The 23,340-nt window shown below is 51.0% G+C and overlaps 1 protein-coding gene and 2 pseudogenes across 4 annotated transcripts; 2 read left to right on the forward strand and 1 right to left on the reverse strand.

The window, feature by feature from the left end:
* ECSIT (ECSIT signaling integrator) lies at window positions 1-23,236 on the reverse strand. Of its 4 annotated transcripts, XM_063657865.1 has the most exons (9): window positions 22,926-23,017; window positions 22,609-22,721; window positions 13,125-13,243; window positions 7,857-8,274; window positions 7,106-7,329; window positions 2,044-2,101; window positions 1,755-1,903; window positions 1,510-1,615; window positions 1-501 (listed from the first exon to the last, which is right to left on the reverse strand). In XM_063657865.1, the coding sequence occupies exons 3-9, from the start codon at window positions 13,218-13,220 to the stop codon at window positions 257-259; spliced, it is 1,296 nt and encodes a 431-aa protein (XP_063513935.1). In that variant the 5' UTR covers window positions 13,221-13,243; window positions 22,609-22,721; window positions 22,926-23,017; the 3' UTR covers window positions 1-256. The 4 variants fall into 4 exon arrangements, with proteins under 4 accessions (XP_063513935.1, XP_054319994.1, XP_063513936.1 ...); XM_054464019.2 differs by lacking the exon at window positions 22,609-22,721 and having other exon boundaries at window positions 22,926-23,236; XM_063657866.1 differs by lacking the exon at window positions 22,609-22,721 and having other exon boundaries at window positions 22,934-23,011.
* On the forward strand, window positions 16,012-16,563 carry LOC129020118 (large ribosomal subunit protein eL20-like; annotated as a pseudogene).
* LOC129020119 (small ribosomal subunit protein eS12-like) lies at window positions 17,237-17,693 on the forward strand (annotated as a pseudogene).
* Window positions 23,237-23,340: the final 104 nt, after the last annotated feature.

Raw genomic sequence — 23,340 nt, forward strand, 5'->3', positions numbered from 1 at the left:
TGCGCGTAACCAACAGCGCCCCCACCCCTTTTTATTTAAACTCGGAGAACCAGAAGCGCCTGCAGACGCTGGAGGGGTCTCGCCTGCCCATCGCTGGCAGCCTGAGATCCTGGGGAGGGGATGCCATACTGCTAGGGATGAGGGAAGAGCGCCCCAAGCAGGAAAACATTGATTTGCTGTACACTCAAAGGGCATCTCATGCCTTCAGTCCACCGCCTCCTCGGGCCACAGCCCGTGCCCTCGCGCCAGCTCAGACTCAGCTCTGGCCCTGCTGCTGTCGCTGCAGGTTGTCGTCGTCTTCCTGGTGGTCATCGGGCAGGGGCGGCTCCTCCAGCCCTGCAGAGGATGTCTGCAGCTCCCCGGTGGACCTGGCCAGGCGGAAGACCACGGGGATCTGGGCCAGGGTTGGGTTGGTGTCCTGCAGGCCCTGGATCCACTTAGCCAGCGTCGCCTGGTCGTGGGCACCCGCCATGCACATGGCGAAGATAGGGCCTTCCTCCACTGTTGGAAGACATGCACCCTTAAGGTTTGCACAGTGGGGGCTGCAGCGGCTAACCCATGCCTACACCTTTTTGAGGTATTTTACACTCCCTTCCACTTATTTTTTTTTTTTGAGACGGAGTCTCGCTGTGTCACCCAGGATGGAGTGCAGTGGCGAGATCTCGGCTCACTGCAACATCCGCCTCCCAGGTTCAAGTGATTCTCCTGCCTCGGCCTCCCGAGGAGCTGGGATTACAGGTGCACAGCACCACGCCGGGCTAATTTTTAAATTTTTAGTAGAGATGGGGTTTCACCATGTTGGCCAGGCTGGTCTCGAATTCCTGACCTCAAATGATCCACCCACCTCAGCCTCCCAGAGTGCTGGGATTACAGGCATGAGCCACTTCGCCTGGCTTCCTTCCACTTTCTTGTGCCTCCAAACCTTTGCACAAGCTAGCCCCGCTGCCTAGGCTGCCCACTCCACACTTCACCCGAGCGATGCCTCCTGGGTCTTCTGTATTCTGCCAGGAAGCCCTCCTGACCCCCCACTCAAGCCATGCTCCTCTCCTAAGCTCCCCAAAGTGTAATTTGCCTGTTCCCTTGCTGACTCGAGGTACTAGGTTTGTCCTGGTGACACCCAGTAGCCAGCACAGAGGTGTGGAGGGAGGGAATGAACAAGGGCCAACAGGGCTGGGTGACCTCAGGTCTGGAGCCCCTGGGGCAAATGAGTGTGTGTGGCCGGAGGACGAGGACATAAGTGGACTGCGTCTCAGCCTGGGCCTACCCCTTGACCCCAGAGGCCGCCCCTCATCCTGGGTGGTGTTTGGAATGTTTGGAAGTCCTGCCTGTCCAGGTTTTTGCCTTTTTTTTTTTTGGACACAGGGTCTATCACATAGGCTGGAGTGCAGTGGCTCTATAATAGTTCACTGCAACCTCAACTCCCGGGCTCAAGTGATCCTCCCACCTCAGCCTGTTGGAGGGCTGGCATTACAAGCACACATGAGCCATCGCACCTGGCCCAGTTTTTACCTTCATCGATGTCAAACTCGTAGTTGTCCCAGCCACTCCTCACACACTCCAGGTCCAGCTGCATCGGGTAGTAGAGGTTCCACTCCTCCGGCGTCTCTTCCACTTCCTACTCCAAGGTGGGGAGTGCAGGTGGGGTCAGAGGCCGGGGCTGTCGCGGTCTCCCTCCTCCAACCTCTCCCATGCACCCTCAGGGTGGTGCCAGCCCACTCCCCAGCCCCGACACATGCTTTGCTTTAAGCCCTCACCCTCTCCTCCGGGGGCAGCAAGTCAGCTCTGAGGATGTGGTAATACACACACTTGTTGCGGAGCCACAGGGAGAAGGGGCCCTCAACAAAGACAGGCCGGGCTGGATTGTGGCGGGCCAGGGCAGCCTGCTGATCAGGACTCTGGATTCCTGGTGTGGAGACATACATGCCCTGTGCCCTGCAAGGGACTCGGCCCAGAGGCCCAGGGAGCCCAGCCTAGGCCCAGCGGGAACCTGGCAGGGCCTGGGTCAGGTTAGAGACGTGGCTGCCCCCATGCTCGCGGACTTACCTACGATGTGGGGCTGGGGGGGATCTGCTGCACCTGTTGAGTCTTTGGGCAAAGGAACCTGCAAGGGAGAGTAGGGATATAATCTTGTAACCCCAATCCCCTACAGAGGAATTGGGGACACAGAAACAGAAAGGGGGATACCAGTGAATTCAGGACACCTCTCCTGGATCTGGTACACGGCCCTCCAACCTGTCCCCTCCTCCCTCTGTCCCATTTGGCAATAACCACCAATCTTTAGGATGCTCACCCTGAGGGAACCACCCTGGAACCAGCCCACCTGTGTCAAAATCCTGGCTCTGTCACAAGCTGTGTGACCTTCGCCAAGTCACTGTACCTGTGTGCCTCAGTTTCTCCAGATGCACAATAGGGATAACAGCACTTAATTCCGATTTTTTTTTTTTTTCGGGATGGGGGTCTCCCTCTCTGTCATCCATGCTGGAGAATGGTGGCATGATCATAGCTCACTGTAGCCTTGAACTCCTGGGCTCAAGTGATCTTCCCACCTCAGTCTCCCAAGTAGCTGGGTCTATAGGTGCACACCACTATGCCTGGCTAATTTCATTTTTTTAATTTTTGAAATGGAGTTTTGTTCTTGTTGCCCAGGCTGGAGTGCAATGGCATGATCTCGGCTCACTATAGCCTCCGCCTCCTGGGTTCAAGCGATTCTCCTGCATCAGCCTCCCGAGTAGCTGGGACTACAGGCGCCTGCCACCATGCCCGGCTAATTTTTTTGTATTTTTAGTAAAGATAGGGTTTTGCTATGTTGGCCTGGCTGGTCTCAAACTCCTGGCCTCAGGTGATCTGCCTGCCTTGGCCTCCCAAAGCACTAGGATTATGGGCATGAACCTAACTTTGGGTGGTTGTAAAATATGTAGAACAGTCCCTGGGAAATAATAAGTGCTCAGTGCTTGTGAATTAAAAAAAGAAAAATAACTTCACATATACAGAATATCCCAGGAAGGAGACACTAGAAGCAAATGATAGCTTTCACCTCTGTGGAGGACAGGGTGGGAAGGAATACCTTTTATATCTTTTAAAATTTTATACCTTGAACATAATTCAAAAACACTAGACAATTTTTTTTTTTTTTTTTTTGGAACAGAGTTTCGCTCTTGTTGCCTAGGCTGGAGTGCAATGGGGCTTGATCTCGGCTCACCACAACCTCCACCTCCTGGGTTCAAGTGATTCTCCTGCCTCAGCCTCCCGAGTAGCTGGGATTACAGGCATGCACCACCACGTCCGGCTAATTGTATTTTTAGTAGAGATGGGGTTTCTCCATGTTGGTCAGGCTGGTCTCAAACTCCCGACCTCAGGTGATCCGCCTGCCTCAGCCTCCCAAAGCGTTGGGATTACAGGCATAAGCCACTGCACCCTGCTGACAATTTTTTTTTTTTAAACAAAATGCACTTGCTTTTGAACCAAAACAGTGGACAGCTATTAGAACATATATCATTCATCCTTTCAAGTTAAAAAAAAATTGAGATGAGCAGGCCAGGTACGGTGGCTCATGCCTGTAATCCCAGCACTTTGGGAGGCCGAGGGTGGTGGATCACTTGAGGCCAGGAGTTCAAGACCAGCCTGGCCAACATGGTAAAACCCCATCTCTACTAGAAATACAAAAATTAGCTGGGCGTGGTGGCACATGCCTGTAGTCCCTGCTACGTGGGAGGCTGAGGCACAAGAATTGCTTGAACCTGGGAGGAGGAGGTTGTAGTGAGCCGAGATTGTGCCACTGCACTCCAGCATGGGCGACAGAGCAAGGCTGTGTCTCAAAAAAACAAACAAAAATTTGAGATGGATCAGTGACTTCTAGTTGTATTAAGTGAAATTTGCAAAAGGCAAGGTACATGTATATAATGCCCTGCTACTAAAGAAACTTTTTTTTTTTTTGAGATGGAGTTTCGCTCTTGTTGCCCAGGCTGGAGTGCAATGGTGCAATCTCGGCTCACTGCAACCTCCACCTCCCGGGTTCAAGTGATTCTACTGCCTCACCCTCACAAGTAGCTAGGATTACAGGCATGCGCCACCATGCCTGGATAATTCTTTTTGTATTTTTAGTAGAGACGAGGTTTCTCCATGTTGGTCAGGCTGGTGTCGAACTCTCAACCTCAGGTGATCTGCCTGCCTCGGCCTTCCAAAGTGCTGGGATTACAGGCGTGAGCCACCACGCCTGGCCAAAGAACTTCTTTTTTTAAACAGACAGGATCTTGCTCTGTCACCCAGTCTGGTGTGCAGTGGTAATGATCACGGCTTACTACAGACTTGACTTCCTGAGTTCAAGCCATCCTCCTGCCTCAGCCTCCCGAGTAGCTGGGGCTACAGGTGTGCACCACCACTCCCAGCTAATTTTCATATTTTTTTGGTAGAGACGGGGTCTTGCCATGTTGCCCAGGCTGGTCTCGAACTCCTGGGCTCAAGCAATCCATCTGCCTCAGCCTCCCAAAGTGCTGGGATTAAAGGCATGAGCCACTGTGCCTGGCTGTATTTTACTCCATAAGATGGGGGAGAAGGATATTTAAATACAAAGGATACAGATGCCCCAAAAAAAAAAAAAAAAAAGAGAGAGAGAGAGATCTGCTTGCAAATATATAGAACCTCTCTGGAAGGAGACATGGAAATAGTCACCTCTGGGGAAGGAGATGGGCGGCAGCGGGGCGGCGCATAGGGCCTGGGTAGAAGCAGAGGACTCGTCACCGTGTGCTTTTACATGCTGTTTGGCTTTTTAGTGCATTGCTTTGCAAAATGAAGAAATGAACTAAAAACAACCCTTCCCCCTACATTCTTCTGCTGGTCTCAAGGCGTCTCTCACCTGGACCCACAACCCTGGTCCCCTAGCCCCTCTCCCCATCCAACAGCATCCACACGGCCGCCAGGAGACGCGTTTCCAATTGCAGATTCTTCCAGAAACATGATTCCAACCCCATTCCTTCTTCTTAAATCTCTGCCCCCCAACCCCCGGCATAGCTCTCCCCACCAACCAAGAGGTTTGAGATCAAGCTCTTTAATCAGGTGCCCCCACTCACTGCACTGCATTTCCTGGTACACACTGCTTCCTCTGCCCAGTGTCCTCTGCTCTCCTTACCTCCCCCAGGAAGCCCCACCTGCCCACTCGGCTCCCACAGCACCCTGGGCTTCTCCATCTCAGGACCACTGGCTCTTAAGGAAACTGTTATCCGTCCAGGACCACATGACAAATGCTGTGAGGGGCTCTCTTTGGATCCCTTGTGTGATCTGGCATGAGTGGGGGCTCCCAGGACACTGAGATGAGGGTGTTATTCCACTCAGTCATTCAACAAACCACTGCCAAGTGTCAGCTTTGTACCAAATCCTGTGCTCAGCCTTGGGAGACAGGAGGGAGACTGAGTCATGGTGAATGAGGAACCCAGCCAAGCACGGTGAAGGGGTGGTGCCTTGGCCAGGGAGGTCAGGAAGGGCATCCTGATTAGGAACAGTGGAGCTGAGACCGGAATAACATGAAGTCCATGGGGAACAGTGTTCCTGGCAGAAGGAACAGAGAACGCAAAGGCCTGTGGTGAGAATTGGCACAGAAAATAAGGAAGATGCCTAAAATGTAGGAAGTGTTGGGAGAAGGATGGGAGGGTGTTATGGTCTGAATGTTTATGGCCCCCTGAAATTCATATGTTGCAATCTATCTCCAATGCAATAGGATTAAGAGGTCAGGCCTTTGAGAGGAGAGGCACTTAGATCATAAGGGCTCTGCCTTCATGAATGAGATTAGTCCCCTTATACAAAAGGTCTGGGCCGGGCACAGTGGCTCACACGTGTAAGCCCAGCACTTTGGGAGGCCGAGGTGGGCGGGTCATGAGGTCAGGAGATCAAGACCAGCCTGGCCACCATGGTGAAACCTCGTCTCTACTAAAAATACAAAACTTAGCTGGGCCTGGTGGTGCATGCCTGTAATCCCAGCTACTCGGGAGGCTGAGGCAGGAGAACTGCTTGAACCCGGGAGTCAGAGTTGCAGTGAGCCAAGATGGCGCCACAGCACTCCAGCCTGGCGACAGAGCGAGACTCCATCTCAAAAAAAAAAAAAAAAAAAACAAAGGTCTGAGGGGGCCAGGCGTGGTGGCTCATGCTTGCAATCCCAGTACTATGGGAGGCTAAGGTGGGTGGATCACTTGAGCTCACGAGTTTGAGACCAGCCTGGGCAACATGGTGGAACCCCATCTCTACAAGAAATACAAAAATTAGCCGGGCGTGGTGGTGTATGACTGTAGTCCCAGCTACTCGGGAGGCTGAGGTAAAAGGATGGCTTCAGCCCGGGAGGTGGAATTTGCAGGGAGCCAAGATAGTGCCACTGCGCTCCAGCCTGGGCAACAGAGCCAGACCTTGTCTCAAAAAAAATATAAAGAGGTCTGAGGGGCTTGTTTGCCCCTTATGTGAGGACACAGCAAGAAGGTGTCATCTTTGAAGCAGAGAGCAAACCCTCACCAGACCTAGATCTGGTGGCACCTTGATCTTGGACTTCCCAGCCTCTAGAACTGTGAGCAATAAATGTTTGTTGTTCATAAATGACCCAAGCTAAGAGATTTTGTCAGAGCAGCCTGAACGGACTGAAACAGAGGTCACTCAAGCTGTGCTAGCAGTAAGGACCATGGGAACCTACCAGGGGACTCAGCCGGAGAATCAGAACTTAATTCATGGCCAGGCACAGTGCCTCATGCCTGTAATCCCAGCACTTTGGGAGGCCAAGGCAGGAGGATTGCTTGAGCCCAGGACTTCAAGGCCAGCCTGGGCAATATAGTGAGACCCTGTCTCTGTAAAAAAAACCAGTTTTTTTAATTAGCCAGGCATAGTGGTATGTGACTGGAGTCCCAGCTACTCAGGAGGCTGAGGTGGAAAGATCGCTTGAGCCTGGGAGGCAGAGGCTACAGCGAGCCGAGATAGTGCCACTGCACTCCAGCCTGGGCAACAGAGCAAGACCCTGTCTCAAAAAAGAACTTGATTCACCACAATCACTAGAGTGAGAGAAGGGGAGCCCAGGGGAGGAATGGTGGGAGCCTGGCCTGGGGTGGCAGCTGAGACTGTGGACAAGGGCAGATACCTGGTAGATGGTGACCCTGGCACTAAGGTCAGGCTCCATGTGCCGCAGGCCAAACATGGCCAGCTCCACAGGGTCCTGGGGCAGGTCCCGGGGCACTGAGAAGGGGTTGATGTTCATGAATCGAGGGAACCACAGCTTCAGGCGCACCAACTTGAGCATGGGGTAGCTTTTGCGTCCAAATATCTGAATCAGCAGGAACTCCGTCTCCTTGTTGGGCATCACACCTGTGCTGGGCAGATGCAGGCAGAACCTCAGAGGTGGAGGGGGAAGGAGGGAAGGGAAGAGGAGAAAAGAAAACATTGAAGTCAGGGAATTGATCACAGACAGGGAGAAAAGAATCAGAGAGAATTAGAAAGAAAAAGGCTCATGCCTGTAATCCCAGCACATTGGGAGACCAAGGGGAGAGGATCACTTGAGCCCAGGAGTTTGAGACCAGCCTGGGCAACATAGCGAGACCCTATTTCTAAAAGAAAGAGAGAAAGAGAGGAAGGGAGGGAGGGAGAGAGAGAGGCAGGGAGGAGAGGAGAGGAGAGGAGAGGGGAGGAGAGAGAGGGAGGGAGTGGGGAGGGGAGGGGAGGTCAGAGGAAGGCAAGAGAGAGAGATGAGTGATGAAAAGAGGGACTGGGAGAGGGAGAAGAGCAAGAGAGACAGAGACGGAACCATGGAGGAAGGAGGGGCTGAGACCCAGGAGAGGTGCTGCCAGCTATCAGTGTAGCCCACTCCCCACCCTGCGCCAGCCTCCTGGCCTCACCGTGGTTCTCCATCTGCTCCAGGACAGCAATCCCACACTCCTGCTGCCGAGGGTAGTGGACGAAGATGCGCTGGATGATGTTGCGAGGCCGGAAGACCTCCTTGGGGAAGATGTTGAGCAGGTGGTTGTACACAGCCAGGTCCCGCTCGACACCATACTCCTGCATCTTGCGCAGGGCCAGGTAGATGAAGTCAACGTGGCCCCGCTTACGCACGCTGTGCTCCTCAAATCTCTGCACCACCTGCAGGAAGCTCGCCTTGTCCCGTTCCCCACTAGGCGCCTGCCCAAACAGGTCCTCAAAGGGCACCAGAGCCTTGGTGGGCCTCTGCCGGGGTTCCAGTGGGCTGGGAACCAGGGACCGTTCAGAGCTATGGGCGGCTGCGCTGCAGTGGAGGCCCCGAGGGAGCTGGCGAGGGACCTGGGGAGGGAGGAGAACTGCTGGAATCTGGCACCTCCCAGTGTCTATGGGGGGCCGCCAGGCTGGCTCTTTCCTCAGAGAGGTCCCAGTGGCCTCCCTGAGGACTTGGAGGTATGGAACTGTGGTTACAAACCCAAGATTCGAGGCCATTACAAAGTGCGATAAAACACAATGCTGGCACAGTAGGGAGGAAACAGGCACTGTTAGCCATGGCTACGGGGAGCTGGTAAAAACTGCCACGGAGGCAACTTGGTAATATTCACAGTGATGACACACACATGCCCTGTTTTTTTTTTTTTTTTTTTTTGAGACAGGGTCTGGCTCTGTGGCCTAGGCTGGAATGTAGTGGTGCTACTATGACTTACTGCAGCTTTCAACTCCTGGGCTCAAGCAGTTCTCCTCCTCAGCCTGTCCAGCAGCTGGAACTACAGGTGTACACCACCGCACCTGGCTAATTTTTAAATTTTCAGCAGAGACGGGAGTTGCACTATTTTGCCCAGGCTGGTCTTGAACACCTGGCTTCAAGAGATCATCCCATCTCCACCTCCCAAAGTGTTGGGATTACAGACATGAGCCACTGTGCCTGGTGGCCCTTTTTGCTTTTAATTTTTTTTTTTTTTTTTTTTTAGACAGAGTCTCATTCTATCACCCATGCTGCAGCGCAGTGGCGTGACCTCAGCCCACTGCAACCTCTGCCTCCCATGCTCAAGTGTTCTCATGCCTCAGCCTCCCAAGTAAGCTGGACTACAGACGTGCTCCACCACGCCCTGCTAATTTTTGTATTTTTAGTAAAGATGGGGTTTCATCATGTTGGCCAGGCTGGTCTCAAACTCCAGGCCTCAAGTGATCCACCTGCCTCAGCCTCCCCAAGTCTTTTTTTTTTTTTGAGACAGAGTCTCACTTTGTCACCCAGGCTGGAGTGCAGTGGCGCGATCTCGGCTCACTGCAAGCTCCACCTCCTGGGTTCACGCCATTCTCCTGCCTCAGCCTCCTGAGTAGCTGGGACTACAGGTGCCTGCCACCACGCCCAGCTAATTTTTTGGATTTTTAGTAGAGATGGGGTTTCACTGTGTTAGTCAGGATGGTCTTGATCTCCTGACCTCGTGATCCGCCCGCCTTGGCCTCCCAAAGTGCTGGAATTACAGGCATGAGCCACCGCGCCCAGCCTAGCCTCCTTAAGTCTTGAGATTACAGGATGAGCCACCGTACCCAGCCCCTTCTTTCTTTTACTTTTTTTCTTGAGACAGAGTTTCACTTGTTGCCCAGGCTGGAGTGCAATGGCATCATCTCAGCTCACTGCAACCTTTGCCTTCTGGGTTCAAGCGATTCTCCTGCCTCAGCCTCCCAAGTAGCTAGGATTACAGGCGCCTGCCACCATGCCCAGCTAATTTTTGTGTTTTGTTTGTTTTTCCTGAAACGGAGTCTTGCTCTGTCACCAGGCTGGAGTGCAGTCGCACGATCTCAGCTCACTATAACCTCTGACTCCCTGGTTCAAGCAATTCTTCTGCCTCAGCCTCCCAAGTAGCTGGGATTACAGGCACATGCCACCATGCCCAGTTAATTTTTGTATTTTTAGTAGAGACAGGGTTTCACCATGTTGGCCAGGCTGGTCTTGAACTCCTGACCTTGTGATCCGCCCACCTCAGCCTCCCAAAGTGCTGGGATTACAGATGTGAGCCACCGTGCCCGGCCTAATTTTTGTGTTTTTAGTAGAGACGGGGTTTCACCATGTTGGCCAGGATGGTCTCGAATTCCTGACCTAAGGTGATCCACCCATCGCGGCCTCCCAAAGTGCTGGGACCCTTTAAGAGATGGAGTCTAGCTATGTTGCCCAGGCGGGAGTGCAGTGGTTATTCACAGGCATGAGCCAACTGGTCAGCACAGGAGTTTTGACCTGCTGTTTCCAACCTGGGTCAGTTCACACTTCCTTAGGCAACCTGGTGGTCCCCTAAGTCCCAGGAGGTCACAATATTCAGGCAAAACTTAGTGCAGGACACTCCATCAGCATAGTGCACAACAGCCCAGAACTCCTGGGCTCAAGGGATCCTCCCACCTCAGCCTCCGGAGTAGCCAAACTCGGTTATAGATGACACAGTAACAAATTTCTTATTTTAAATTGAATTTTTAAATTAGAAGGGTTACATATAAGGCATCTTAAAAATATACAGCTAGTTATCAAGGCTGTACTGTGCTTTGATTGCACCACCACATTGCAGCCTGGGCAACACAGTGAGACTACATCTCTCTATGAAAAAATAAAAAAATAAGCTGGGCGTGGTGGTGTATACCTGTAGTCCCAGCTACTCAGGAGGCTGAAGCGGGAGGATTGCTTAAGCCCAGGAGTTCCAGGCTGCAGTGAGCTACGATTGTGTCACTGCACTCCAGCCTGAACGAGAGAGTAAAACCTTATCTCTAAAAAATAAATGAATGTGTGTGTGTGTAACACACACACACACACACACACACACACACACAACGCTAACAAGTAAGAGCCAATATTAGTCCAGGCTCGGTGGCTCACACCTGTAATCCTAGCACTTTGGGAGGCTGAGGCAGGCAGATCACCTGAGGTCAGGAGTTCGAGACCAGCCTGGGCAACCTGCTGAAACCTCATGTCTACAAAAAAATACAAAAATTAGCCGGGCATGGTGGTGAATGTATGTAGTCCCAGCTACTCAGGAGGCTGAAGTAGGCAGATCAATTGAGACTGGCGAGTCGAGGTTGCAGTGAGCCAAGATCACGCCACTGCACTCCAGCCTGGGCAACAGAGCGAGACCCTGTCTCAAAAGAAAGAGACAATACTTACCAAATATTCTTCCACTGTAGACACAGTTGAGCACTTTATAAATGTGAGGCCCTAGGTGGGGGGTACTCTTACTGCGCTCATTTTACAGATGAGAGAAACCAAGGCTCAGGAAGATGAAGTGGGATGCACAGTGTTACACAGCTGCAAAGCATCAGAGCTGAGAATGGAGTCAATGCCCTCAGTCCTCCTACTCTGGGGTCCCCACAGCCATCCCATATCGTTCTTTGATAAGGCAATGTTAAAAAAAAAAAAAAAAAAAGGCATTCATTTACAGTAAAATTTCAGGTTGGGCGCAGTGGCTCGTGCCTGTAATCCCAGCACTTTTGAGAGGCGGTGGATCACTTGAGGTCAGGAGTTTGAGACCAGCCTGGCCAACATGGTGAAACCCCATCTCTACCAAAAATGCAAAAATTAGCCAGGTGTGGTGCCGCACACCTGTAATCCCAGCTACTCAGGAGGCTGAGGCAGGAAAATCACTTAAACCCAGGAGGCAGAGGTTGCAATGAGCTGAGATCACGCCACTGCACTCCAGCCTGGGTGACAGAGGGAGACTCCATCTCAAAAAACAAAAAACAACTGAAATTTCAGTCAATTAATACTATAGGTGGTGTAGTATTATACCACTTTGGGGTAAAAATCAGAAAGGAAGCTCTAAAATGCCTAACGAGGGGGAAACACTGCAAAGGAGGTAATGTAAATGAAATGCATAGCACGGGCCCGGGCACAGAGTAAGTGCTCGATACGGGAACTATCAATACTCCCACCATCATCGTTATTGCTATCTATGGCTGTCAGTCTGCTTTCGCCATCTGGTCACTACGGGTATGGGAAGGAAATTCAATTTTCTGCCCCATCTTCACAAGTAGATGCAGGAGGAGCTGCTCACAGTCACCACACAAATCCACCGAGCTCATACATCCTTATTTTCAAAGTCAATTCCCTCACCCACGTGGGCACTAGCATCTCTTAAATTAGGGTCCAGGCACAGTGGCTCACACCTGTAATCCTAGCACTTTGGGAGGCCAAAGTGCAAGGACTGAGGGCCCAGAGGTTCAAGACCAGTCTGGGCAACACAACAAGACCACATACTTAAAAAAAAAAAAAAATTAGCGTCCGAGTGCGGTGGCTTACGCCTGTAATCCCAGCACTTTGGGAGGCCAAGGCGGGTGAATCACCTGCGGTCAGGAGTTCGAGACCAGCCTGGCCAACATGGCAAAACCCCGTCTCTACTAAAATTACAAAAATTAGCTGGGCGTGGTGACGTGTGCTTGTAATCACAGCTACTCGGGAGGCTGAGGCAGGAGAATCGCTTGAACCCAGGAGGCAGAGGTTGCAGTGAGCCAAGACCACGCCACTGCACGCCAGCTTTGGCGACAAGAGCAAAATTCCATCTAAAAAAAAAAAATTAGCTGGGCATGGTGGCTCAAATCTGTGGTCCCAGCTACTCAGGGGGCTGAGGTGGGAGGCTCATTTGAGCCCAGGAGTTTGAGGCTGCAGTGAGCCCTGATTCCACCACTGTACTCCAGCCTGGGTGATAGAGCAAGACCTTGTTTCAAAAAAATAAATAAATTATGGACTTTTGGCCAGGCACGGTGGCTCACGCCTGTAACCCCAGCACTTTGGGACGCTGATGCAGCTGGATCACTTGAGCCCAGAGTTCAAGACCAGCCTGCCCAACATGGTGAAATCCCATCTCTACAAAAAAAATACAAAAATTAGCTGGGCGTGGTAGTATGTGCCTGTAGTCCTGGCTACTTGGGAGGATGAGGCGGGAGGATTGCTTGAACCTGGGAGGTCAAGACTACAGTGAGCTGTAATCACACTACTGTACTCCAGCCTTGGTGACAGAGTAAGACACTGTCTCAAAAAACAAACACATAAACATACATATATACATAAACTAAGGACTTTTAATGGGACCTCAGCACTGATAGGCCAGCCTAGACTCACCAGAACTGGCTTCACAGAGTGGACTCTGAAGGGTTTGGGAGCAAATCCCAAGCTTACCTCCCTCTACCCAAAAGACTGCCTGGCTGCTGCTTACCTGAGAGATGGAGGTTCCTGTGAGGGCGGCCCCGCAGCTGCCTCCCCAGGCCCTACAGAGGCCTCGGGCCAGTAGGGTGGCCTGGACCCAGCTCATGCCTCTGCTTGTCAGACAATCACCTGGCCCAAAAGAAGATTCAGCATTAGCCTGGCACCTTACAGACACTAACAGACGCAAGGGCCCCGCAGGGTCGAGGGCACACTCCAGATTATGTGGCTAACTCACCAGCCCCAGTGTTTACCTTACCCAAGAAATGGGCTGATGACTCAAAGACTTTGTTCCTGGAACAGCACCCCAATCCTGCTGCCCCAGGGGCGTGATCATAGCTCAATGCAGCCTCCAACTCCTGGGCCCACGTGATCCTCCAGCCCCAGAGCGTCGAGAAGCTGGGACTACAGACGCATGCCACCATGCCCAGCTAATTTGAAAATAGTTTGCAGAGACCCAGGGTCTTGCTGTGTTGCCCAGGCTGGTCTTGAACTCCTGGCTTCAAGTGATCCTCCCATCTCTGTCTCCAAAAGTGCTGGGATCACGGGTGTGAGCCACCACTCCTAGCCACTACAATCTAATTTTACAAAATTTGTGTTACTCCAACAAGAATCCCTGTACCCGGCCAGGTGCGGTGGCTCACGCCTGTAATCCCAACATTTTGGGAGGCTGAGGCAGGCGGAAGTCGGGAGTTCGAGACCAGCCTGACCAACGTGGAGAAACCCCATCGCTACTAAAAATACAAAAAATTATCCGAGCATGGTGGCGCACACCTGTAATTCCAGCTACTGGGAAGGCTGAGGTAGGAGAATTGCTTGAACCCAGGAGGCAGAGGTTGCAGTGAGCCAAGATGACGCCATTACACCCCAGCCTGGGGAACAACAGCAAAACTCCATCTCCAGAAAAAAAAAAAAGAAGAAAAAAAAAGAAAGAAACCCTCTACCCATTAGCATTCAATTTCCCTTCACTCCCAACTCCAGGAAACCACTCATCCACTGTCTCTATAGAACTCCCTATGCCGGGGCATTTCATACAAATGGAATCACAAGTGCTCTTTTATGACTGGTTTCCTTCACTTGACATGTTTTCTTTTTTTTTTTTTTTTTTTTGGGCTGCAGTCTCGCTCTGTCACCCATGCTGGAGTGCAGTGGCGCAATCTCGGCTCACTGCAACCTCCACCTCCCGGGTTCAAGCGATTCCCATGCCTCAGCATCCTGAGTAGCTGGGATTACAGGTACATGCCACCACACCCGGCTAATTTTTGTATTTTTAGTGGAGACGGGGTTTTATCATGTTGGCCAGGCTGGTCTTGAACTCCTGACCTCAAGTGATCCGCCTGCCTCAGCCTCCCCAAGTGCTGGGATTACAGGCGTGAGCCACCGCACCTGGCCCATTGACATGTTTTCAAGGTTCATGCATAGATTTTTTTTTAAATTTTTATTATTTTTATTTTTAGACAGGATCTTGCTTTGTTTCCCAGGCTGGAGTGCAGTGGCACAATCTCAGCTCACTGAAACCTCTGCTTCCCGGGCTCATGATTCTCCTGCCTCAGCCTCCTGAGTAGATGGGTCTATACATGTATGCCACTGCATCCAGCTAATTTATAGATTTTTTTGTAGAGATGGGGTTTCGCCACGTTGCCAAGCTGGTCTCAAACTCCTTACCTTGTGATCCGCCTGCCTCGGCCTCCCAAAGTGCTGGGATTATAGTCGTGAGCCACTGCGCCCGGCCTTTTTTTTTTTTTTGAGATGGAGTTTCATTCTTGTTGCCCAGGCGGGAGTGCAATGGCACAATCTTGGCTCACCGCAACCTCTGCCTCCCGGGTTCAAGCGATTCTCCTGCCTCAGCCTCCCGAGTAGCTGGGATTACAGGCACCCGCCACCATCCCCAGCTAGTTTTTGTATTTTTAGTAGAGATAGGGTTTCTCCATGTTGGCCAGGCTGGTCTTGAACTCCCGACGTCAGGTGATCCACCCACCTTGGCCTCCCAAATTGCTAGGATTACAATCATGCCCGGCCAATTCCATTCTTTTTGGAATGGACTATAACCAGGTTTTGTATGGCTATAACCATATTTTATTTATGCATTCATCAATTGATGGACATTTGGGGTTGTTTGCCAAATGTTTTTGACTGTTATAACTACTACTGCCATGAACATTCGTGTAGAAGTTTTATGTGAACATATGTTTATACTTCTCTTGGGTATATACTTAGGAGTCGAACTGCTGAGACATATGGTAACTACATGTTTAGCATTTTCAGGAACTGCCAGACTGTTTTTGGGGATGACTGCACCATTTCACATTCCCATCGGCAATGTACAGTTGACCCTTCATCAACAAAGGTTTGAACAGCATGAGTCCATTTATACGTGGATTTTTTTTTTTTTTCCAGTAAAAGTTATGGCTGCACGTGGTGGCTCACGCCTGTAATCACAGCACTTTGGGAGGTCGAAGCAGGCAGATCACCTGAGGCCAGGAGTTCGAGAGCCGCCTGGCCAACATGGGAGAGACCCCATCTCTACTAAAAAAACAAAAAAAACAAAAAAAAACAAAAATTAGCCGGGCTTGGGGGCATGCTCCTACAGTCCCCAGCTACTCAGGAGGCTGAGGCAGGAGAATTGCTTGAACCCAGGAGGCAGAGGCTGCAGTGAGCCAAGATCGTGCCACTGCACTCCAGCCTGGGCGAAAGAGCAAGACTGTCTGAAAAATAAAAATAAGACCAGGTGTGGTGGCTCACGCCTATAATCCCAGCACTTTGGGAGGCCAGGCAGGAGAATCACTTGAGGTCAAGAGTTCAAGACCAACCAACCAACGTGGCAAAACCCCATCTCTACTAAAAATACAAAAATTAGCCAGGCTCCTTTTGCAGGTGGCGGCAAGTGTGGAGAGGATGCCATGAAGGCCTCGGGCACACTACAAGAGTACAAGGTGGTGGGTCGCTGCCTGCCCACTCCCAAATGCCACACACCGCCCCTTTACCACATGCGGATCTTTGCACCTGATCATGTCGTCGCCAAGTCCCATTTCTGGTACTTTGTATCTCAGCTAAAGAAGATGAAGTCTTCAGGGGAGACTGTAAACTGTGGGCAGGTGTTTGAGAAGTACCCCCTGCAGGTGAAGAACTTCGGCATCTGGCTGCGCTATGAACTCCTGGAGCGGCACCCACAACATGTACCAGGAATATCGGGACCTGACCACCACGGGCACTGTCACCCAGTGCTACCGAGACATGGGCGCCCGGTACCCTGCCTGGACCCATTCTATCCAGATCATGAAGGTGGAGGAGATAGCAACCAGCAAGTCCCGCCGGCTGGCCATCAAGCAGTTCCAAGACTCCAAGATCAAGTTCCCGCTGCCCCACCGGGTCCTGCGCCATCAGCACAAGCCACGCTTCACCACCAAAAGGCCCAACACCTTCTTCTAGGGGTAGGGCCCTCGCCCAGGTGTGCCCCACATAAACTCAGGAATGCCCCAGTAAAAAAAAAAAAAAAAAAAAAAAAATTAGCCAGGCATGGTGGTTCGTGCCTGTAATCCCAGCTACTCAGGAGGCTGAGGTGGGAGAATCGCTTGCACCTGGGAGGCGGTGTTACAGTAAGCTGAGATCGCGCCACTGCACTCCAGCCTGGGTGACCCAGTGAGACTCTGTCTCGAAAAAATTAATTAATTGAATTTAATTAAATAAAAGTTACAACTTTAAACACTGAGAGGCTAGTACAAAGAAAAAAGGTCGGGCACGGTGGCTCATGCCTGTAATCCCAGGACTATGGGAGGCCGAGGAGGGCGGATCACGAGGTCAGGAGATTGAGACCATCCTGCTAACATGGTGAAACCCCGTCTCTACTAAAAATACAAAAAAATTAGCCGGGCATGGTGGCAGGCACCTGTAGTCCCAGCTACTCGGGAGGCTGAGGCAGGAGAATGGCATGAACCCGGGAGGCGGAGCTTGCAGTGAGCTGAGATCGCGCCACTGCACTCCAGCCTGGGTGACATAGTAAATTAAATGTGTTTTCCTAATTTTCTTAATAACATTTTCTTTTCTCCAGCTTATTGTAAGATTATAGTATTATATATACATAACATAAAAAAGTACGTTAATCACTCTTTCCCTGCCACTGCCAAGTTGCGCGGAGGCGGAGGCTTGGGTGTGTTCAAGATTCAGCTTCACCCGTAACCCACCGCCATGGCCGAGGGAGGCATTGCTGCTGGAGGTGTAATGGACGTTAATACTGCTTTACAAGAGGTGCTGAAGACCGCCCTCATCCACAATGGCCTAGCACGTGGAATTTGTGAAGCTGTCAAAGCCTTAGACAAGCACCAAGCCCATCTTTGTGTGCTTGCATCCAACTGTGATGAGCCTATGTATGTCAAGTTGGTGGAGTCCCTTTGTGCTGAGCACCAAATCAACTTAATTAAGGTTGATGACAACAAGAAACTAGGGGAATGGGTAGGGCTCTGTAAAATTGAGAGAGGGGAAACCCTGTAAAGTGGTTGGTTGCAGTTGTGTAGTAGTTAAGGACTATGGCAAGGAGTCTCAGGCCAAGGATGTCATTGAAGAGTACTTCAAATGCAAGAAATGAAGACATAAATCTTTGGCTCCATAAAAAAAATAAGTTAATTGACTGTTTACGTAATCTCTGAGGCCTCTGACAACAGTGGGCTATCAGTAGTTAAGATTTTTTGTTTTGAGACAGGATATCACTCTGTTGCCCAGGCTGGAGTACAGTGGTATGATCATGGCTCACTGCAGACTTGACCTCCCAACTCAAGCAATCCTCCCACCACTGCCTCCTGAGTAGCTGGGATTACAGGTGTGTGCCACCACACTCAACTAATTTTTAAAATTTTTATAGAGGCTGGGTTTCCCTCTATTTTCTAGGCTGATCTCAAACTCCTGGGCTCAAGCAATCCTCCCCCCTTGGCCTCCCGAAGTGCTGGAATTACAGATGTGAGCCACTGCACCTGGCTGGATTTCAGGGGAGTCAAAAGTTATATGTAGCCTGGCACGGTGGCTCACACCTGTAACCCCAGCACTTTGGGAGGCCGAGGTGGGCAGATCACGAGGTCAAGAGATCGAGACTATCCTGGCCAACATTGTGAAATCCTGTCTCTACTAAAAGTACAAAAATTAGCTGGGCGTGGTGGCAGGCGCCTGTAGTCCCAGTTACTCGGGAGGCTGAGGCAGGAGAATCGCTTGAACCCAGAAGGTGGAGTTTGCAGTCAGCCGAGATTGCGCCACCGCACTCCAGTATGGGTGACAGAGCGAGACTCTGTCTCAAAAATAAATAAATAAATAGAGCACCCTACTGAAGGCTGGGCACAGCGGCTCATGCTTCTTATCCACTTTGGGAGGTCAGAATGGGAGGATCACTTGAGCCCGGGAGATCAAGACCAGCAAAAAAAATAAATAAATAAAATAAAATAAAATAAAATACCAGCTGGGTGTGGTGACACTCATTTGTAGTCCCAGCTATTCAGGAAGCTGAGATGGGACGATCACTTGAGCCCAGCAGTTCAAAGTTATATGAGCTATGATTGTGCTACCACACTCTGGCTTGGGTGACAGAGTGAGACCCTATCTCAAAAATAAAAAATAAAAAGCACTCTGGCCAGGCACAGTGGCTCATGCCTGTAATCCCAGCACTTTGGGAGTCCAAGGCGGGTGGATCACGAGGTCAGGAGTTCAAGACCAGCTTCGCCAAGATGGTGAAACCCCGTCTCTACCAAAAATACAAAAATTAGCGGGACCTGGTGGTGGGTGCCTATAATCCCAGCTACTAGGGAGGCTGAGGCAGGAGAATCACTTGGACCCGGGAGACGGAGGTTGCAGTGAGCCGAGATCGCACCACTGCACTCCGGCCTGGGCAACAGAGTGCGACTTTGTCTCAAAAAAAATAAATAAATAAAAATAAAAATAAAAAGCACTGCAATGACTTTCATATGCACCTAGGATTAAGACCTTAATTTAAATTTTCAGGGCCAGGCTCGGTGGCTCATGCCTGTAATCCTAGCACTTTGGGAGGCCAAGGTGGGAGGACTGGTTGAGCCCAGGAGTCCAATACCAGCCCTGACAACATAGCCAGACACTGTCTCTATAAAAAAATTTAAAAATTAACCAGGCATGGTAGCATACACCTGTCTGTGTTCTCATTCCTCGGGAGGCTGAGGTGGGAGGACCACATGAGCCTGGGAGGTCCAAGCTACAGTAAACCAAGTTCACGCCACACACTCCAGCCTGAGCAACACAGCAAGACCCTGACTCAAAACAAAAAAACAAAAACAAAAACAAAAAAACCACAGCTGCTTAAAGTGTGTTCTAGGGACTGGCAGCGTCAGTGACATTCGGAAGTTTATTAGAATAGCAAAATTTGGTCGGGCATGGCGACTCATGCGTGTAATCCCAGCACTTTGGGAGGTCCAGGCGGGCTGATCACCTGAGGTCAGGAGTTCGGGACCAGCCTGACCAACATGGAGAAACCCTGCCTGTACTAAAAAAAAAAAAAAAAAAAAATTAGCTGGGTGTCGTATGCCTGTAATTCCAGCTACTTGGGAGGCTGAGGCAGGAGAACTGCTTGAACCTGGGAGGCAGAGCTTGTGGTGAGCCAAGAGCACACCATTGCACTCCAGCCTGGGCAACAAGAGCGAAACTCCGTCTCAAAAAAAAAAGCAAAATCTCGGCCCTATCCCAGACCCACTGAACTGGAATCTGCATTTTTTTTTTTTGTCCAGATGGAGTCTTGCTCTGTCGCCCAGGCTGGAGTGCAGTGGCACGATCTTGGCTCACTGCAACCTCCATATCCTGGGTTCAAGCAATTCTCCTACCTCAGCTTCCCGAGTAGCTGAGATTACAGGCACATGCCATCATGCCCGGATAATTTTTGCATTCTTAGTAGAGACAGGGTTTCACCATCTTGGCCAGACTGGTCTTGAACTCCTGACCTCGTGATCCACCCGCCTTGGCCTCCCAAAGTGCTGGGATTACAGGCGTGAGCCACCACGCCAGGCCCAAATCTGCATTTTAACGAGTCCCTGGTATCTCCTGTGAGCATTAAAGTTTGAGAAGTGGCGATCTGTGTGCTGATGGCTCCCCAATGTTCACCTCAATCCCTGGGCCCCAGCCTTTATACCTAACTGCCACTTTGACATATACCCAGCCATCTCAAACATAATTTGCTCCAAACTGATATCCTTGCTTAAACTTGATCCTCTCCATCCTATGCAATCGCACTACTACTACTAGCCATTCAGGCTACAAACCTAGGAGACACTTCTGAGTCCACTATGTTCCTCACTCTCCCATTCAATCCATCAACTAGTCTGGGTGACTACTTCCAAATCCATCCCAAATGCATCTCTTTCTATCTGAAGCCACCACCTCAATCTATGACTTGGATACCTATCAAGCCTCCCACTTTTGCCCTTCCTGCCTCTAGTCAGTTCTCCCCACTATGGCCAGAGGGAGCTTTTTAATTTTTTTTTTGGAGACAGAGTCTCACTCTGTTCCCCAGGCTGGAGTGCAATGGCGCAATCTCAGCTCACTGCAACCTCTGCCTCCCCAGTTCAAGTTGGTTCTCGTGTCTCAGCCTCCCAAGTAGCTGGGACTACAGGTGTGTGCCACCACACCCAGCTAATTTTTTGTATTTTAGCAGAGATGGGGTTTCATCATGTTGCTCAGGGTGGTCTCGAACTCCTGAGTTCAAGCAATCCACCCATCTTGGCCTCCCAAAGTGCTAGGATTACAGGTGTGAGCCACCACACCCAGCCAGAGGGAGCTTTTAAACTAAAATTAGGCCAGGCGCTGTGGCTCACGCCTGTAATCCCAGCACTTTGGGAGGCTGAAGCAGGTGGATCACAAGGTCAGTTCAAGACCAGCCTGGCCGAGATGGTGAAAGCCCGTCTCTACTAAAAATACAAAAATTAGCCAGGTGTGGTGGCAGGCACCTGTAATCCCAGCTATTTGGGAGCCTGCGGCAGGAGAATCACTTGAAACTGGGAGGCGGAGGTTGCAATGAGCCGAGATTGTGCCACTGCACCCCAGTCTGGGTGACAGAGCGAGACTCCGTCTCAAAATAAATAAATAAATAAACTAACTAAAATTAGTGATTTCTGCCTAAAATCGCTAACAGCATATCACACTTAAAATCAGGGACTGGGCACACTGGCTCATGCCTGTAATCCCAACACTTTGGGAGACCAAGGTAGGAGGATCACTTAAGCCCAGGAATTCAAGACCAGCCTGGGCAACATAGCGAGACCCCATCTCTACAAAAAAATTAAGAATTACCCAGGCATGGTGGCGAATGCCTGTCATCTCAGGTACTCAGGAGACTGAGGCTGGAGGATCCTTTAAGGTCAGTAGTTAGAGGTTGCAGCGAACCATGACTGCACTTGTGAATAGCCACTGCACTCTAGCCTGGGCAACATACTGAGACCCTGTCTCTAAAAATAAATAAATAGCCAGGGAGCAGTGGCTCATGCCTATAATCCTAGTGCTTTGGAAGTCCAAGTGGGGAGGATCGCTTGAGCCCAGGAGTTCAAGACCAGCCTGGACAATATAGCAGGACACGATCTTTACAAAAATTATTTTAAAAAATTAGCTGGACCTGGTGGTGTGCACCTGTAGTTCCAGCTACTAGGAAAGCTGAGGAAGGAGAATCACTTCAGCCATAGAGTTTGAGGATGCAGCGAGCTATGATTGCACCACTGCACTCCAGGCTTGACGAACAAGTGAGATCCTGTCTCTAAAAAATAAAAATAAATAAATAAAATCAGACAGGGTCTACCCCTCTAAACTCAACCCCTACCACTGGCAGCTTCAGCTACACTGTTTCTGAAAGAAACTAAGTTTATCCCATCTCAGAACCTTTGTACTTGCTTTTCTCTCTGTCTAGAGCTTTCTTCCTCCAGATCTGCCCACAGCTGTCTCTGGCCATTTCAATGAAAGGTCTTCTTTGACCACCTCCCATTCCCCACATTCTAAAAGCCCTCATCACCCTATTAATTTTTGTTTGTTTGTTTCTGAGACAGGGTCCTGCTCTGTTGCCCAGGCTGGGGTGCAGTGGCACAATCACGGCTCACTACAGCCTCGACCTCCTGGGCTCAAGCAATTCTCCCACCTCAGCTTCCCGAGTAGCTAGGACTACAGGCGTGCACCACTACGCCCAGATAATTTTTTGTAGAGAACAGAGTCTTGCTATGTTGCCAAGGCTGGTCTCGAAACTCCCGGGCTCAAGCGAAATTCCCGACACCATTAACGCATTTTTAGTAACTTATCAGTATCTGAAATCACCTGTTTCGTTTATTTCTAATTTGTTCAAAGTCTGGTTCCCCCAGGAGATGAGAGATTTTTATCTATCTTCCTCATTGCTGTGTCTCCAGCACCCAGGACAGTGCCTGGTATATGACAGATACCTAACAAGTATCAACTAAACGGAAACAAGCCTCAATTTCAACAAAACACCTATAAATCTGAACCCCGAGGTATGGTGTACGTACAGCAGCTTTGAAACCGGCTGCCAGGATTCTGGGTCTCCTGGGGGAAAAAGGCAGACGCGGATTCCAATTCCTGCCCGGTTGCCGACTGGCGGCGTGACCTCTCGCGAGGTCATCTGCAAAATGGGAGACTGGGGGCGTGAGGCGGCTGGCACAAGACAGGCGGCCTTTCCCAGCGCGTCCCCGCCCCCACTACGAAAGGTCATGGCGCCCTGGCCCTGCAGCTGGGTCCCTCCAGGGCTGCCCTCTCGCGCTGCCGGGTCCTGAAGGGCCCGCCTGCAGCCCGGCAGTTCGCGTTCGCCTACCCGCGCGCGACCTACCTACTCACGCGGCCAGCCGCGCACTCCAGGCCAGCTCTGTCTTGTTGCTGGGCGCTGCCATATTGGCCCAGAAAGCGTCCGGGTCAGGGAGCGCCAGGGAGGTAGCAAATCAAGAAAGCCGGTGTAATAGGTCCGGCCCACAACGCGAGGTGGGCCAATAGGAAGGCGGAAGTGCCTGGGATCCGCCTCATAACGAGCCAGGCCCCGCCTCTAATGAGGCAAGGCGCGCTCCAGACCTGGGAACCTTGAAATGGCCTGGAAGGCTGGACTTGGGAGTCATAGTCGATGAATGCAGTCGTAGGCCCCAGCGACTGAAATGAGAAAATGAATTAAAAAAAAAAAGTGAAAAGGGGCCGGTACGGTGGCTCATGCCTGTAATCCCAGAACTTTGGGAGGCCAGAAGTTCGAGACCAGC

The sequence above is a fragment of the Pongo pygmaeus genome, chromosome 20 (assembly GCF_028885625.2).
Source record: "Pongo pygmaeus isolate AG05252 chromosome 20, NHGRI_mPonPyg2-v2.0_pri, whole genome shotgun sequence".
NCBI lineage: Eukaryota > Metazoa > Chordata > Mammalia > Primates > Hominidae > Pongo > Pongo pygmaeus.

Bases quoted from the DNA above. Each gene is read 5' to 3' on its own strand.
- ECSIT (XM_054464019.2), bottom strand. From the start codon at position 13,220: ATGAGCTGGGTCCAGGCCACCCTACTGGCCCGAGGCCTCTGTAGGGCC. The intron at 8,275-13,124 runs GTAAGCAGCAGC...CTCCCTCCCCAG, and splicing joins CAGGAACCTCCATCTCTCAG to GTCCCTCGCCAGCTCCCTCG. The intron at 1,904-2,043 runs GTAAGTCCGCGA...TCTCCACACCAG, and splicing joins CCCCCAGCCCCACATCGTAG to GAATCCAGAGTCCTGATCAG.